The sequence below is a fragment of the Tenebrio molitor genome, chromosome X (genome assembly GCF_963966145.1).
Source record: "Tenebrio molitor chromosome X, icTenMoli1.1, whole genome shotgun sequence".
Taxonomy (NCBI): domain Eukaryota; kingdom Metazoa; phylum Arthropoda; class Insecta; order Coleoptera; family Tenebrionidae; genus Tenebrio; species Tenebrio molitor.
In genome coordinates, this window is record NC_091055.1 from 11024151 (window position 1) to 11040630 (window position 16480).

At 35.1% G+C, this 16480-nt stretch overlaps 2 protein-coding genes across 3 annotated transcripts; both read right to left on the reverse strand.

Annotated features, from left to right (window-relative positions):
* Window positions 1-10688: 10688 nt before the first annotated feature.
* Syn2 (Syntrophin-like 2) lies at window positions 10689-15046 on the reverse strand. 2 transcript variants are annotated; one of them, XM_069061524.1, is made up of 8 exons: window positions 14743-15046; window positions 14455-14659; window positions 14249-14408; window positions 13732-14201; window positions 13195-13353; window positions 12921-13145; window positions 12667-12870; window positions 10689-12620 (listed from the first exon to the last, which is right to left on the reverse strand). In XM_069061524.1, the coding sequence occupies exons 2-8, from the start codon at window positions 14650-14652 to the stop codon at window positions 12513-12515; spliced, it is 1524 nt and encodes a 507-aa protein (XP_068917625.1). In that variant the 5' UTR covers window positions 14653-14659; window positions 14743-15046; the 3' UTR covers window positions 10689-12512. The 2 variants fall into 2 exon arrangements, with proteins under 2 accessions (XP_068917625.1, XP_068917624.1); XM_069061523.1 differs by having other exon boundaries at window positions 13195-13368.
* A 147-nt stretch (window positions 15047-15193) lies between these two features.
* On the reverse strand, window positions 15194-16446 carry Hmgcl (hydroxymethylglutaryl-CoA lyase). Its single transcript, XM_069061527.1, has 4 exons — window positions 16285-16446; window positions 16099-16238; window positions 15924-16047; window positions 15194-15868 (listed from the first exon to the last, which is right to left on the reverse strand). The coding sequence occupies exons 1-4, from the start codon at window positions 16348-16350 to the stop codon at window positions 15227-15229; spliced, it is 972 nt and encodes a 323-aa protein (XP_068917628.1). The 5' UTR covers window positions 16351-16446; the 3' UTR covers window positions 15194-15226.
* Between the last annotated feature and the right edge of the window lie 34 nt (window positions 16447-16480).

Here is a 16480-nt window from a genome sequence, read left to right on the forward strand (position 1 = left end):
GTAGACATTTTACATCACTCGGTTTTCTTTAAAACACTCCTGATTCGCAGACGTGTTTTAATCTAAAAACCTCGCGCTGTAAAATGTAGCCTACCGCATTTGTAATGTAAATAACTATTGTCTCACACCACTGTTTAAAATTATTAAACTATCCTATATAGCGTTCTTTCGATTTTTCTGGTAGCAATTGAGAATTTAGTCCTTCTGCACTTCTTCTGGTGTCACATTTAACTCACTATCTAAACTAGACATTTTGTCAGTCGATTAACACACCAACATTAATTTTTTAAGCACTAACAGTGAACATTTAGCCTAATGAACGCAGCAAGTAATTTGTTTGGAAAAAACAAATCAGCGTCACGTCGTCAAGGAGTTGATTCCACAGCAAATAATTTGACGATGTCAAATTCTATAATAAAATAAGTCTTGATTTTTCAAAAATGTAATGTAATATGTTGGTCGGCCGTAAAGTCTCGGCTGCGCCTCGTGCCTGAAATTAGTTATGCCTGAAAATTCACCTCTCGTATTCTAATGTAAACAACTATTCCCCAAACTATTTTTAACATTTTCAAATGTCTAAGACTTCAAACTCGAATTCACGCGACAATTCTGCTCTATTTTCGAACTAGAATTCTTTATCGAGAGCTTGGCAAATCAAATAGATCGACGACAATTATAAAATGGAAGTATTTCTTCCAGAATACTTTTGTAATCTCGTTTAATTTAAGGTTCTGTCACATTTTTATAAGTCTGTAAAATTTTAACGACGTTGTGAAAGGATGTCACGATTCAAAAGTAAAATACTTCAATTATGTAGGTTTAAGCACGTGGCGACAAATACATTTTTTGCGAAAAATAAAATATTCAACGAGATTTTTTGCAAATACACTCCGGAACACAATTACTAGGAATAAATCGAAAATATGGTAACATCAAACGGCATCGTGAATACAAATGTTGTGAAAAGAATTTAGAAGTCTTTTATTGGCGTGTTTTCTATCTCCACTGCTTGCTTATTTTTCCAAACAGAATATGATAATGTGTTTTTTATTAAATGCCCAATACTTTCCGTTGTGAAATCACATTACCTATGGAAATTGGCACTGGGAAGCAAATAATTATGAAGTAAAAAAATATATTACAACAAAAATCGCTTTTTTCAGGTTGCAACTAGTCAATTTTAATAACGATTGTAATAAAAAAAAAAATAGGAACAGAAAAACAATAGTGATAAAATTAATCCGGCCTCAATACCGTTCATCGGACTTTAAATCAATCAAATAAGAGTGCGAAATTTACAGGATTCTATTAAATATCAAAATCGTTTATAATTTATTTTAAAGATGTTGCCGGTACTAACAAATTGATTTAATTTTTGCAATTATTGTCTTTGCAGACGAATAATAAATGAAAACTTCCACTTCTACAAGCTTTCAAATGTTGTTGATATCGAGTGTTCATTTAATTTATCCTCAAAGTAGGCGTTGAAGAGTCGATTGTGAACGCACCACGGATTACAGATCACGGATCAGCTATTTAAATCTAACATCACCTTTTGCGTTGTTTGTGTTTTTAGTGTGCAGATTGACGAGTGGTCCGTTCACAATTGCCTCTTCAACTCCAACTTTGAGTATATATTTAAATGAACACCCGATATTTATGAGTTATTTATTCTTCCCAAAAATTTATGAAACCAAATGTTTCCGTCAGTAGAGTCCAATTTTCTAGTTTCTAGTAACTTCATATGTTTGAGCTAGGATCAGAAACAAATTTGTTGACAATTGCTTCGAAAGGTTATGTTTGTAATCAATGTACAGGACTACAGGGTCATTATAAATGATTGTCCCTTCGCAGTTGGCGTTGGTGACAGGGTTTAATGTGCCGCAAGCCTTATAAAATGAGTGAGACTAGTATCGCCGATAGGTGGCGCTCCTGGCGGTAGTGGAAATCAAGTTTAATAGTTTGGCTAACGTTGCGAGGCTGCGGCACATCCAAAAAAAATTTTCAACGCCAACTGCTATGGGACAATCATTTATAATGACCCTGTGGTAAGTAAAAGTAACCAATTATAAATAGACGCATCGCTTTTTTTTCTTTCGTTTCAATAGAGAGAAAGCGAGGAAGAAAATCGTGACGTCACCCCAAAAGTGTAAAAATTTAACTTTATTATGAACCAGGTAGAACAAAATATGTTTTCAAGAAAATACTATCGTGCGTTCATTTAAATTTATCCTCAAAGTTGGCGTTAAAGAGTCGATTGTGAACGCACCACTCGTGTAAAAACGTAAGATTTAAACAGCCAATCTGTAATCCGTATATATACATTTAAATGAACGCACGATATAAGAAACAAACGTAGTGTGTTATTAAAAAGTAAGATGTAATTTTAATTCGATTATAATAAATTTTTAAAGCTGCTTTTTACCAATTGAAACACAATGTTTATCAAATTGATAATTCAGTAATGTGGAGAGAATTGAATATTCACGGCGGTTTTACGAGACACAATAAAAAACGTTTTGAATGTGGCATTTAACGTGAAGCCACCATCGATATTTCCGGCAGGTAAATTTTGTTGACTCTTGTGTATTTTCAAAAAGGAAAAGAAGGAAACTTCTTTCATTAATATCACCCAACAGACCGTGTTAGAATTTGTCACAAAACTCTTCCACAGTAGATTTAATTTCCCCGGAAGAAAATAATTTCTCGTAATTGTCTGTATTTTGCCGTCGCAAATAATTCGAACGTGCTCGAGTAAACGTAGCACTCGATTACTGTCAAGTAAGACACAAAGACGTTTATTCCAAAAATATTCACACAACAAAATTTAAGAAGTATAGTTGACTCAAGTTGCAAAAAAACCAGCGTTTTTTCAATATTTTTAAACCAAATAAAGACACAAAGGGACCAGAAAATCATAGTTTGGATTGAATATTTTCCATATAAGTACAGTTTTTAAAGTAGGTAATTTCAAATGACTAATGCCATAAAAGTGCTGTTGCAAAGGCAAAGTGGTTTTTTGCAACTCGTGTTAACTTTACGTAACGTTTGCAACAGACAAAAATTCTCCAATCAAAATTAGCGAAGATCGTTCTAACGTGTGGGATTTAATCGAATTTGTTGCAATTTTCCAGTTTCATGTTGTACAAAGTATCTATAAAAGAGGATCTATAATTTTATTGTGTCGAACCATATCGAGCCGTTGAAGCCGTCGAATCAGATGCCAAAAGTCAAATAAATCTTAGCGTCAGTTGTAAGTTCGACGTCTTAGTTGTTTGGTTCGTGGTTTTCTTCAGTTTTTCTATATTCTGATTACTTTTCTTTTCTTCTTGCAACAGTCTATTAAAAACCTGTCATTAATGGGGTTACATAACCTCAGTTTTTCTATCTGGTACCACAATATGCTACAGAACGGCACACATCAAATATATTCGAATTTCACAGGACTCTTGATATATGCTCTTTTATAGACACTTTCTACTTAGATCTAAAGTAAAAACAAATTACAAATACGCACTAACAACGTTCTATTTGCAGATTTAATAATGATATGATTAATTTTTAGTTTATATGTGAAAATTATTCCGTCGTGGAGTTTGTTGGAAAATGTTTTAAACAAAACAATGTTGGGTATTTATTTGAAGTTTGTTGTGCAAAACAGTTAAAACAAAGGCAGAAATATCCTCTTACTGTAAACACAGATTTCTTTTTAGATAAATAAAAAAAGTGGAGAATGATCAGCAGACGCATGTCTGAATGGACGAATTTCGAGTGAAAGAGTGATAAAAATAAATAAGAAATAAATAAATAAATATTTTGCAGTGTGAATTGAATTTTTTTGGTACTTTTTAAAAGATTAAAGGATGAAAGGTGGTATTTTTTGTTGGAAATAAAATGCGAGATGTGAGTGTCGGCGAGGATTTAAAATGTGATGTAAAATTCTAATTTGTAAGTGCCGTAAAACGTCGAGTTTAATTAATGCCCTGTTGCGCAAATTCTTAATAACCACCGAACAGTATGTGCAACATTCTCAAAGTGAAAGGGTGTCCGCCCTCGGCACAGCTACCGTCGAGACCGGACGCTTAGTCATTACGGCACACGAGGAAGTTAAGGACTTCGGTGATAGGAAGTCCAAAACAAAGGATTCACGGTTGCTCCAAATCTCTCCTATTCACCTCTCAAATGAATTATGGACAAACAGTTGTCGCTCTCTCCGTGCAAAATTCAAATACACGAACCGTTAACGGAATGGAATTCGACGATTCGAGCTCGCAAACCATGTAATTGGGGAAATCTAATTGGAAAAGAATGGACGTCAATAGGGCTTTGTTCACTTTGCTTTCGCCCAAAAAAAGTTACTCGACTCGTTTGTAAAAGCAAAAAAACCCGACATTTGACCAGTCGATAACTGAGCAGTCTGATGCAAAAATTTGAATTTTTCTTCTTCTACCGGACGTGTCTGGATAAGTTTTAGCTTAAAAGAATTGCTACAAAAATGAAAAGCGACGCCTTCAAAAATATCTCTTAGAAACATTCAAATTTGTGTCCAATAATTTTAATGTTCGATAGAATTTTATTCAATATTTGAACGTACGCATATTTGTGCACTCTATTAGTTTTAACAAAAATACATAAATGTTAGACAAGACTTCGTCCAAATTAATAATGTTTAGTTATTCATTTTAATAAATTGATAAATACTTCCCTTTAATTAATGTTTCCTGATTGATAGAAAATTTCAAGATCAGATCATTTTAAAAATAATAATAAATATGTCATAATAATAATGCGGTCAGTGAAGTTAAGCAAGGTGGAGGACGGTCAGTGTTTGAATGGGTGGCCACCGCTAAACCGCATTTCGTTGTAACTTCAATATGTACCGTGCCTTCAAATAAATTTGGAATTAGAGTAGGCTTTGATTTTATTATGAAGTTGGCAACATGGAATTTTTAAAGGCACATCAGTGACCTTGGACAGCACAATACACGTGTTTAATCGTCTATTACCAACCGTTAATAAACAAAATATATAAATCACAGCCTACTCTAATTCCCAATTTATTTGAAGACACGGTACTTCAAAGCTTCATTATTTCATTTCAGTATTGTTTGTAATTTGTAATGTCGTATGAACGCACTTCGACCTGGATGTCATGTAAAAAGTGCAGTGATAATATGTATGTATAAAAAAGTAGAACTTTCAGGGGATTTATCGTTAGTTCATAGAAATATCCATTATGATAAATAAAGCTGGCCTCGGTGCCGTGCTCCCTTTGGAAATATGTAATTGGGAAAAAAGGTTTACTGACGAAATTGACAATATAAGAAGAGATTTAGGCCAAAATGACATAGTTTTTGAGAGGTTCTTAAAGTAACAATTAAGACAATGCATGAAACATTTTATATTGAATAAAAAACAGGATAGATTATAAATCATGTAATAATAGTATCGTATGATCAAAAAGTCTTTGGATCGCGATAGCCATTAAGCCATTACATGTAAAAACCATCTCTAGAATTATTTACTTCTACTGTCCGTAGTTTTTATGTGTAACTTCAAAGTAGCACTAATCTCTCACGAAACTCATTTAAACATAAACGAGGCGAATAAGCCCAATTACCATTTTCACCACGATTTCCATTACTGTAATATGATTTAATAATGAACATTTTATGTTTTCTTTGAAACAATTTGAATTATAACCTGCTAACTTGAAAGTTGTCAAGTAAATGTCAAAAATAATTGAAATAAATAACTTCATAGATAATTTTTAATTCCACGGCAACCTTGATCCATAGAGAGTAGAAATGAGTCTTTTTGTGCTAAGTCCAGAGATTGAAGACCGAGACGAAGTCGAGGTCAGCAAATGGGTGAAGCACAAAAAGACCTTCTACTCTTAATGATATATACTATTTTATCTTCAAGCTGATCACAAAAAAAAAAATCGGACATGAACTCATTTATTTTCTTTTGTTGCAGTTACAGTAACATGACAAATTTCAAACTTACAATTTTCAGATTTTAAGGCACCAGTAATTCCTAGTCCTAGTTCTTTTGATTTTGACATCTGTCGTCCGTGTATCGTGTTAAACCACAGTGGCACAGGTTAAATATAAATACATATAGGGACCTAATCATTTCGTTAATTCGCTTTTTAGTTTTTTTTTTTAATAGGAATAATTTAATTATTAAATGTGTAATTATTATTGATAAATAAATCGTGAGAAATGCTTCAAATGACCTTACGTTTGACTCGGTCGAGCCGCCTGTGGACATTTCAACTCCTAGGACTTGAAGTGTTTCAAGCCCGGTTACAAAAAAAGACTACTTCAACCGTTTCTAAGTTTCTATAGACATACATAAGGGCGCGATTTTCGACCGCTTGAAGATAAATACAATTCATTAGTTGAAATAAATGAATGTTTACTTTAAACGGCTCAAAAATCACATGGACAAAATATCAAAACAATGAAAACATTTTTTATAGAAAGTTAAATCAAATAACATAATAAATAGTATTCCAAAATACTCGTAAACTGAAATTGACAATTTTTGGCCAACATTTGATCAACTAGTGAATAAAGCTATCTGGATCTGGATAACAGATAATAATTATAATTTATAATAATATCAGTGAGGTTAAGCAACATCAGACGTGGTCAGTATTTGGATGGGTGGCCACCTAAAACTTTCAGGTCAGGTCTCTCTATTATTTATGGACCGATTTTTGTGAAATTTGGAAAATAGATATTGTTGAATGAAGAATAAATTACAGGTAATAAAATGCTCGATTAATTTTAATTTAAGTTCGACAAGCCTTTACGTCCATAAATGCAAATATGTTGCAAAACGTTAGGAATAATTTCAGGTTTCGTTTGGAAAAATGCATTGAGACCATTGGTGGTACATTTGAACAGGAATTGCAGGAAAGTCCAAAATTTCACAATGATGCTCGTTTGTTTCATGGATATGCGCATTTTAATACCTCTTCGTAAATTAACAACGGTTTTTTCCTCTTTTTCTTGTAGTACAACTGCCTTTAGGAATTTTTGTGTAAGTCATTGTTTGTTATTGTTCTACAATTTGGTATAAACCTTAAACGATTTAATTCACGAATAAAGGGAGTTAAAATGGCGTTTTTAAGATTGGAAGTACTTGAATATGCAAGATTAATCTCCACCCTTTAAATTATATATGTATCTGTGAAATTTCACAAAAATGGGTTCATAAATAAGAGATATAAGACCTAAAATTCTAGGTGGGACACCCTGTATAATACTACATTGATTCATAGCTTAATTTCAGAATACGTTATATCATAAAAAAGTGGAAGTGTAGTAAAAATAAAACGAAAAGAATTCAAAGAAATTATCATTTTTTGATAAAAATGTTTGTAGTAATAAATAATCTGGCCTTGATGCCTTGCCCTCTTTCTATAATATGGATAATAATTATTATTATGTATTGATAATTAATAAAACAATCGTTTTTAAAGTGTTTCGGACACTTACAATTTGTGATTTAAAAAAGGAAGAAGTACACTCACCAGCACGGAAAACGGATCATTTTTATTTTCACAGTAAAAACGATGGGAAATAATTTTCCTGTTTTAAACACAAATTGTCGTTCATCTCAACGGATTTAAATAACAATAATGGTGCATTTTAAAATTGAAATTTTATTTTTTCTTTATCCTCATTCTTCCAAAAGTGCTTCACGAAGTTACGTATTGTAAGGCTTGCTGGAGTGGGTACACGGTTTCGAACATTTCTTCCAACTGGAAACCAGAAATGTTCGATGGGATTAAGATCTGGACTGCATGCAGGCAACTCTATTCGTGTGATATTGACGTCAGTCAACAATCCGTGCCACATGTGGTCGAGCATTATCCTGCATTAGGAGGAGTTATTTGGTATGAGGGGTGCATAGGGAACTATGTACATGAGTTTGCAGTATTTCCTCTATGTAGCTGCGGGCATTTAAACTTCCTCGAGGAATAACACACAACTCTGTGGCGATGTTATCTAGCAAATTCCACTCGAGCTACTCGATGTTGTCGGAGGAGTTTCTGTCCAGTTTCTTCTAATCTCCTTCGGAAACTCCTTCCACTAACATTACTATTACGAACTTACGGCAATTCATTTCTTGTCGCTGTTGCTGTCTGGTGATGCTGTTGACACGATAAAGTGAACGTTTCTTTGGAACAATTATAAGTCGTCTACTGTATGCATCTATGGATAGTACTTCATGAAATTCCAAATCTACGCGCTAGAGGCTAGATAATGCTGATTTCTACCATCTTCAGTTAGTACTCTGATAGATTGTACGTTTTTTGACAGAAGACAAACCCCGAGAGTCGTGTGACGGGAATTAATCTGCAGGGATACAACGGTTTTCTACAGAACGTGAAACAATTGAGATGGAGTGTTTAGTATTTTTCACTGCTTTATGTTTTGGAACTAGAATTTAAAAACGTACAATCCATCACCGTACGGAGTTTATATACTACTGTAGCCACCGTTTGTTGGCTCAACGCCATTTTAAATACGTTTTCTAAACTGCAGAATTTGTTTTATTAAAGCAAAAATGTATAATGCTGCTTCTTATTTAATAGTAATACGAGTTTTATAAGACACCATTTTGTTGCACGCGTTTTTTAGAGCACGAAGAGCGCAGCGACGAGTGCTATAAAGCAAACAAGTGCGACAAAATGGCTTATAAAACGAGTATAATACACTATTTTTTCTATTTTGCCCCTTAAATTAAAAAAAAGTTCAAAACATAATGCTAGGAAAATTATATTTGGCAAATATATTGGTTGATAACGCTGGTAAATAGAGGAAAAATTGTAAGTTTTCAATTTAAAATGTCGTGAAATGCAGTGATCACGTAGCAACAACTCACTATGAGTCACTCCCAGTAAAAATTTAAGTAAATGTTCCTGAAACGCGTATCGAAAAGAGCTCCTTTTCGAAACCCGTTTGAGTGTTAAACTGACTGTGTTATAGGTTCAAAATAGAAAAATAATTTTTGTGGTCGTTACAAAATTAAAGTAAAAAAGAATCTTGTAGAAGGATAGATAATGCGTTTTTCGTGTCGGTGAGTGTGGTTCGTTAACAAATACAATTTACAATAAATTATAATCGTTGGCGTAAGTTGTTATTGTTGATTATTTATGTTGAAATGGTCAGCTGCGGCTAAGAACTTATCCTAATTAATTTCACTGTCAATACGAAATAAAACTGAAACCTGGAGATTAAAGTCGACCCTAGAGTTGGTAATGATAGTACGCTTGATAATAATGCTAAAACGCTAAACCAATGACAGGGAGTATTGGTTTTCCTTAAATCTCCAAAGCTCCGCCTCCCAAATACTTCGTCCTTTGTTCTATTCATAGTTCGAAGGTATTGCAAATTTCCCGCAAATCCAAAAATTTTTAATTGAAAAGAGACTCCACCTCTAATTGTAGTTTACGTTCAAAAGCAAAAAAACACCATCTGCGGCGGTACACAAATATTGATACCTTCGTCTGCGCTTTGATCTCTGCCGTCGACTCCGTCTGTTAAAGTTATTCCATAAAAAAAAACTTTTTAAGAACTTGTTGAATGTACATACTTATTTGAAGTACTTCAACGTTTACCTTCGAGTGTCATTATCTAATTCTACAGCGAAAGCGTCGGGATAAATTTGTATTCCGAGGTAAAATCTACAACAGATTTTTGTCACGATTTAAGAAAATTATTATCTCCCTCTCGTCGCGGCAGAATAATTCTGTGTAATTTTCGAGCGAGAAGTGACAAGCAATTATTAAGGGAAGTGTTAAAAAAATCTATCAAGCTCTAAAATAATTTACGTCTCAAATATGTAGATTTCAGTACGTGTAGGAAATAGGCAAGTTCTGGAAGACGGAACAGGATTTAATTAAAATGGATGAATCCTCCGGCTATTGTCAAGCCAGCGAGGTGTTAACACGTGGATACATTTGTCATCAACAATCCACCTTCCACACCACATATTTTGGGACTAATTCCACCAAAATAAATTCGTTCAATAGTATGATTTTTTTAGTCGTGAAATGTAGAAAGCAGTTGCAGTGCAATTCACAAAAATTATACCCGCAGCGACACCTTGCGGCTGAATCACGACCAACAAAATTGACCGCATCGTTTCCTGTATTTTCACAATTTCAACTACACTTTTAAATAAATTATACTTGACAGTAGACTAAGTTAATCGTGGTAATTGTCGTTTCAGACAAAATTTCGGCATTAGTGCGAGTAAAAATGAACGATCATGTTTAGTGTTGTTTCGTTGGCTTTTAATTGTTTTTTGATGACCGTCGATACGACTGTCTGGCGTTTCTATGTTGTAATTGCACAATAAATGCTTTTCTATTTAAATTAGTCAATTACATGAAATCTCTTATCTGAGAGGTTCTAAGCGAGTGTGATTGAGGATTAGGTGTTTGAGTCATGAATCAATGAAACATTTTGGGTACTAAATAAATTTATTTATATTGTCAACGATTAATAACTATGTTTCAGTTGAAAACACACTAAATTGGTCAATTTCAATAAAACAATGTAAAACATATTTAGACCATTTTAAATAAAACTAGCGAGTTCGATGGGAGTTGAAATGAAGGAAAATCACAACCTTTCTTTGTATAACGCACTAACCATATTAACTTTAAGCCAAAGCTAATTGTAATTTATTTTGTTTAATTAATGCATATAGTTCATAAGATTTATTCAAAATTTAACAACTAATTAACGAGACTAAGTTAATTTGACAACTTGGTTTTACCATCTACGCTGCAAAGATAAGTATTTACCAACAATAAGTAACAATAAATACATTTTAATTCATTTAGAGATCACTTATGCTTTGGTTCAAAACTAGTTCAAATCATCAGAATCTTTTTATACAAATATAATCCTGTCAGTACACTTATTGCTAATGAATACTAATTGAACAAATGAATGATTGACTATCAAGTATTGGAACTCCTAACACCACCCTACTCTATTGGAATATCTATGGAAAACTCCTACAGTGGCCGACATTCCTATCTTTCCATCTAGAAAATACATCTAACATGATGATATACTTCAGAAAGTCTAAAACAATATCACTATTTATACTGGAAGCAAGAAATCAAAGCTTCTAACCCGAGGTTGAGTGTTCCCGTATTAACCAATACCGATCACTGTAAAAAAAAATCTACGCGCAAGCGCAACCGGAATGATACGACACTTGAAGGACCAGCTCTCCTGGCTGAATCCCATTCAACTAGTACTCACCAGATGACGCTGTATTCGACTGAAGTTTCATCTAGTCTAGTGAAAAGACACGTTTGGTTACATCGAATAATGCTGTCTATGTCATCTGCGCACGAACAAAATTTTAGACCGAATTAAGCAACTGCACTCTTGTAATAACTAATGTCAATGTTTTAACACTACATCCCTTTGTTTTCCTCGTCCGAACTGTTCGTCCCTTTCTGAACTGATCGAAAATAGTGTCGAGACACTGATGCTGATATGACGGTGCGATTTAGTCTTGGTCTCGTCAAATTTGTGCTTTTATTTTCATAATGGACTCAGAAGGCAAGTTAAGACCAAAACCGAATCCCTACGAATGATTATTTTTTCCAATAAAGTAGAAGTACAGTCTACTCGAGATCGAACAACTCTTTCCTTGATATGGACAAAGGAATCAAAACAGAAACTTGGTATGTTTCAAAGATACGTATCATGGTTAGAAGTTTTCTCCTTCTCCAAGTGTGGAAGAAAACCTTATAGAGATAGAGCTGATGTGTCTACAGTTAACATGAATGTCTACTTATGACAATGATGTGTGATATTGATATTGGAATAGATCTACTGTACATACATTGTGCTCTTCACGCCTTGTAGGTTAGATTCTAGATTGATAGCATACAGAAATAATATCTATCTATAAGGAACATTACCAACAGTATCATTTCAACAAATTCGTGCGACGCAGACATTGTGCAAGATTTCTACTTGTACTATGAAACAAAAATTAAGAATCTCAAAATAGAATCAAAACACCTTACCTAGAAGATATTCTAGTTAGACTATTACCCATGTTCAGTTACTACACAATACTGACCTCATTGATAGTTATGATAGTTAAGACAGACGAGATTCAAATATTTACAAAATTCTAGAGTTATCACTTTTACACAGAACGATGTCTCACCATTACCCTACTACAGAAACCTATCGGTTGTAATTTTGTCAAAATTAATTTTAAAATAGCACCATTGTTCTGATACACCAACGATTTCGAATGGTGAGCCAACAGCAACCCTTTCACATTTATTATAGTACAGCAACAGTGTACAAGTGACATCCTGTAATGAATCCTGAACAAATTTCATTTTTTACAACCATGCTTCACTACCTGTTCTCGTATAAATATTTGACATGTACTTAATACTCGTTTGACAGAAGTCGACAGTCTAATAAATCTATACTTATCGTTTAGGGCATCATTGAACAGAGAAAACCCGGATCAACCGATGCCACCTTCGCTGTGAGAAATGCGTGCATGCAGAAGAGCAGACTCTGCAGGATGGAGCACTCCAGTTCCTGCAAAAGATGAGTCACCTCGATGCGTCGAAATTTGAAATCGTACCTTCGTATCGATAGCCCTCGACTCGGAGTCTTGAAAGTGCAACTTCAACTTGGACTTGCCGTCGTCCGAAGAACCCCTCAACTGTGAAAATTTGTACTGCCAAAGCGGAGTTTTGGAGTCGCCCTCGTGCAGAGAAAATCCTAAATTCCAGTCGAGGGTCAGACCGGCCGTCTTACCGTTGCAACTGACGGTGAAAGTTTTGTTCTGGAAGTGTTACAGTTACACGCGGTACTCTACACACTCAAGAACAGTACCCCTAGTTTCATGACCGCCGTGCAGACCGAACAGTGCCACGCGTTTTCGATTTTCAACAGTTCTTGTCGCGTCTCGACGGAGAAGTACCGAGAGTCTTGACCCGACGTTTGAACCAGGAAGCAGTGTTGGCGCTCGTCGACGTTTTCCGAGTCTTTGACGACGCGGAACATCGTTTGGTACACTTTGAACATTAGAGGACACTTGCTCCAGTCCATCACGTTCAACTGCAACGGTCTGCTTGATCAATTTGGAATTTTGTGTGGGGCAACTTACCGGTGGCGAATCGAACAACATCAAGTCCGTCCCTTTCAGCGCGAAAAATCGGGGCTTGTAGTTCTGCCAAGGCTGGTTATTGTTAAGGACACCTTCGTTTACCCACCCCATATATTCGATGCGGTCTGACACGCTGAAGTTGCGATTATACAGCTTCATCTGCAACCCACAATTCTTACATTGCTTTTATTTTTATCCTCCTGTCTAGTCTGATTTGCAATTTTTGAAGTGAAAACATCTTTGGACCCACCACAGACGCTAAAATCGTCACGCAACACGCTAAAACGTCACGCGACACGCTAAATTCACCGTCAGGTTCGATTAAAAAAACAGCATTGGATTTACATAATATTAATGATTTATGCCTTGTTCCTGATTCCTCCAAGTACTACCATCCAAAATAATATTATCTATATTGCTTAAAATCAATTAGGAGCGTCATAGAAGTTTTCACTTCTGTCGTGCGGTCTTAAGCACACATTCCTTTTTTCACAACAGAACAAAAAAAATCCAAAAAAATCGTTACGCTCTACCTACCTGAAGGTTAGTTAGCCCTATTATATTATCAGTTATATATTTAAGCCACTGGGAAAGTATAGCTGAGTCATCACAATGTATTATGCCTGTGCTGACGCCATTAAGGCCTCTGACTTCAAAAGCGTTAGGTCTCAGTTTGTCAGTTCCAAATATGTACCTGGTCACGTACGCCATCATCAGAGGCAAAGTGACAATATCTACCCAACGCGTCTGAGGTTCGTGTTCCGATTCTGAATATATCGAGCTAGGTCTGCTGTTAGTGCTGTTAGTTGTGAGCCTTAAACTCTCATCAGAAGCCTCTTTTTCATCACTATTACTGTCAGTTTGTTGAGATTCTTTGTCCTCCTGTTTCTGCAAAAATGGAGTTGCTGCTTTGTAATGTTTCACAGTTAGAACTACTAAATCTCCGGCGTTTCTCAAAATGTTTACGGCGTCGTCATGAGGACAAGCTGTTATGTACTCCCCATTAACTAGAAATTATTTTTTTTTAAACAATACTACGAGTGAAGCTAAATACCTTTGATGATAGCATCCCCCACAAATAGTTCACCAGTTTGGTCAGCAGCCTGATTTTTATAGATTCTTGATATCAAAATTGGTAACTTGTGTTCAGCTCCACCTTTTATACTTAACCCCAGACCACCAATTTTCTGTCTTCTAATTTGTACCATTCTCTCCTACATTTTGACACTTAGTTGTTGCAAATTTTCGAATCGTACTTACTTTAGCGTTTAATGGCTTGGATTCTGGAGGTATTAATTCTTCTTTCTGAAGTCTAAGCACTTCCATAGACAGGTGTAATCGAACAGGAATCGGTCTGCTTTTTCCGTCACTAACCGTCACCATTCCCGTCCGCACTTTTAACTTCTGATCCACTTTTTCTTCAATTGGAGTGGTCATTCTTGTTGCGTTTATCCTCATATTGGATCTACCAAAACGCACTGTTTACTACTTATAACACAATTGATTTTTTATATCTCCGTCATTTAACGCGACAAACGGAACTCTTACCTTAATGTAACACGAGCGCACTATTATTTATAACTAATTTGCAACATAATTTGAGTATTGTTTCGATTATTACAAGAGTATTTAACTAAACACTAGCAAAACATTCTATCACTTTGACAACCTAGAAGCCATTTTTAAAAGGGTCCAATCCAAAACAAATGATTGAGCCGTGACAGAGTTGCCATATTGCACCTCGTACACAAAATATAAATTACATTTGCATATTACACAACAAAAAATTAGTAACTATAGAAATATTCAACCAAAACATGATAAATTAACAAAGGATTTATTTGTTGGACCCTCGATTACGTAAGTAACTGAGTGGGTGAATGGCAACGTCGTAGCGGCTTTTAGGTTACCATGTCGTGTAACCTCCAAGTTGCTAACCCATTTCCATTTGTCAATCCTCATTCCTCATTCCCCAAATCCGTCATAAATAAACGTCACATTGCCAAAAAACAATTTATTAAAATTCACACCTTCAAAAGTATTTCTTGTAGAGTGCTTTATTAACTCTCGAGTCCGTTGGTTTGTTGAGTTTTTCTGAAATAAAGTGACCAGCATCGATTAATTTTTTCAAGTCGACCCCAGTTTCAGCCCCTAGACCATGTAACATGTAGACTAAGTCCTCAGTAGAGACATTTCCTGTCGCACCAACAGCGTAGGGGCAGCCTCCAAGGCCAGAGACAGAAGAATCGACAACTCTAACTCCATGGTCTAGAGCTGTACAAATATTGACTAAGGCTTGGCCATATGTGTCGTGACAGTGTATAGCCAGCTTATCAGCTACTGTCAACTTTAATAAATCTTTTAACATCGCTTCCACTGTTGATTTAGTCCCAACTCCTATAGTATCACCCAAAGAAACTTCATAACAGCCTAGGTTTAGGAGGAATTCACATGTGGAGGTTATCAGTTTGGGCTTGACATAACCGTCGTAGGGACACCCGACGACGCATGAGATGTAACCTCTCACTTTTAAATTCTGACCCAGGGATTTCATTCTGTCAACAATCTCTCTGATTCTGTTGAAACCCTCTTCAGGTGAGCAGTTGGTGTTTTTCCGTGAGAATCCTTCAGTAGGGGTTGCAAAAACGGCTATTTCTTTGGCACCAACAGATACCTCAAATCACAAAGTTACATAATTTTACCAAATTTCAAATTAAATTAGTAGTTACAGCTGCTTCTAAACCTTTTACATTTGGTACCAAAACTGAGTATGAGACTGACGGCTTCTTGTTTATTTTAGTAAAAACTTCAATATTGTCGCCCATTTGTGGTATCCATTTTGGGCTAACAAAGCTACAAATATCTAAGAAATTATTGTTTCATGTTAGTGTAGCACATGAGTACCTTGTAACTTCTATATTTTGTAAACCTGTTTCAGACAATTTATTAATAAATTCCACTTTTACGTCTGCGGGAACGTGTACCGGTTCATTTTGTAAACCATCTCTGGGCCCCACTTCAATTATTCGCACGAACGGTTTGTGCTAAAAAAATTTGATAATCTACAATTAGTTTTTTCCCAATTCTTACCAAATCCCTTTTGATTTGGGAATTAGCAGTCCGTAGGAGAAATGTACGTGTCGTGTTACCAAGCATTTTAATTTCGACGATTGTTTTGAACAATATCTGTTTATGTTTTGATATGAAGGTTATCCTACTTGAGCTAGTTGGTGAGTGGGGATTATTATGTTGTTATCATACGTACAAATAGATTTTTTTTAACGAA

Bases quoted from the DNA above. Each gene is read 5' to 3' on its own strand.
- Syn2 (XM_069061523.1), bottom strand. From the start codon at position 14,652: ATGAGGATAAACGCAACAAGAATGACCACTCCAATTGAAGAAAAAGTG. The intron at 14,202-14,248 runs GTATTTAGCTTC...AATAATTTCTAG, and splicing joins GGGGGATGCTATCATCAAAG to TTAATGGGGAGTACATAACA. The intron at 13,146-13,194 runs GTAAGTTGCCCC...AGACCGTTGCAG, and splicing joins TGTTGTTCGATTCGCCACCG to TTGAACGTGATGGACTGGAG.
- Hmgcl (XM_069061527.1), bottom strand. From the start codon at position 16,350: ATGCTTGGTAACACGACACGTACATTTCTCCTACGGACTGCTAATTCC. The intron at 16,239-16,284 runs GTAAGAATTGGG...AAATTTTTTTAG, and splicing joins CCCAAATCAAAAGGGATTTG to CACAAACCGTTCGTGCGAAT. The intron at 16,048-16,098 runs GTACTCATGTGC...AGATATTTGTAG, and splicing joins CAAAATATAGAAGTTACAAG to CTTTGTTAGCCCAAAATGGA.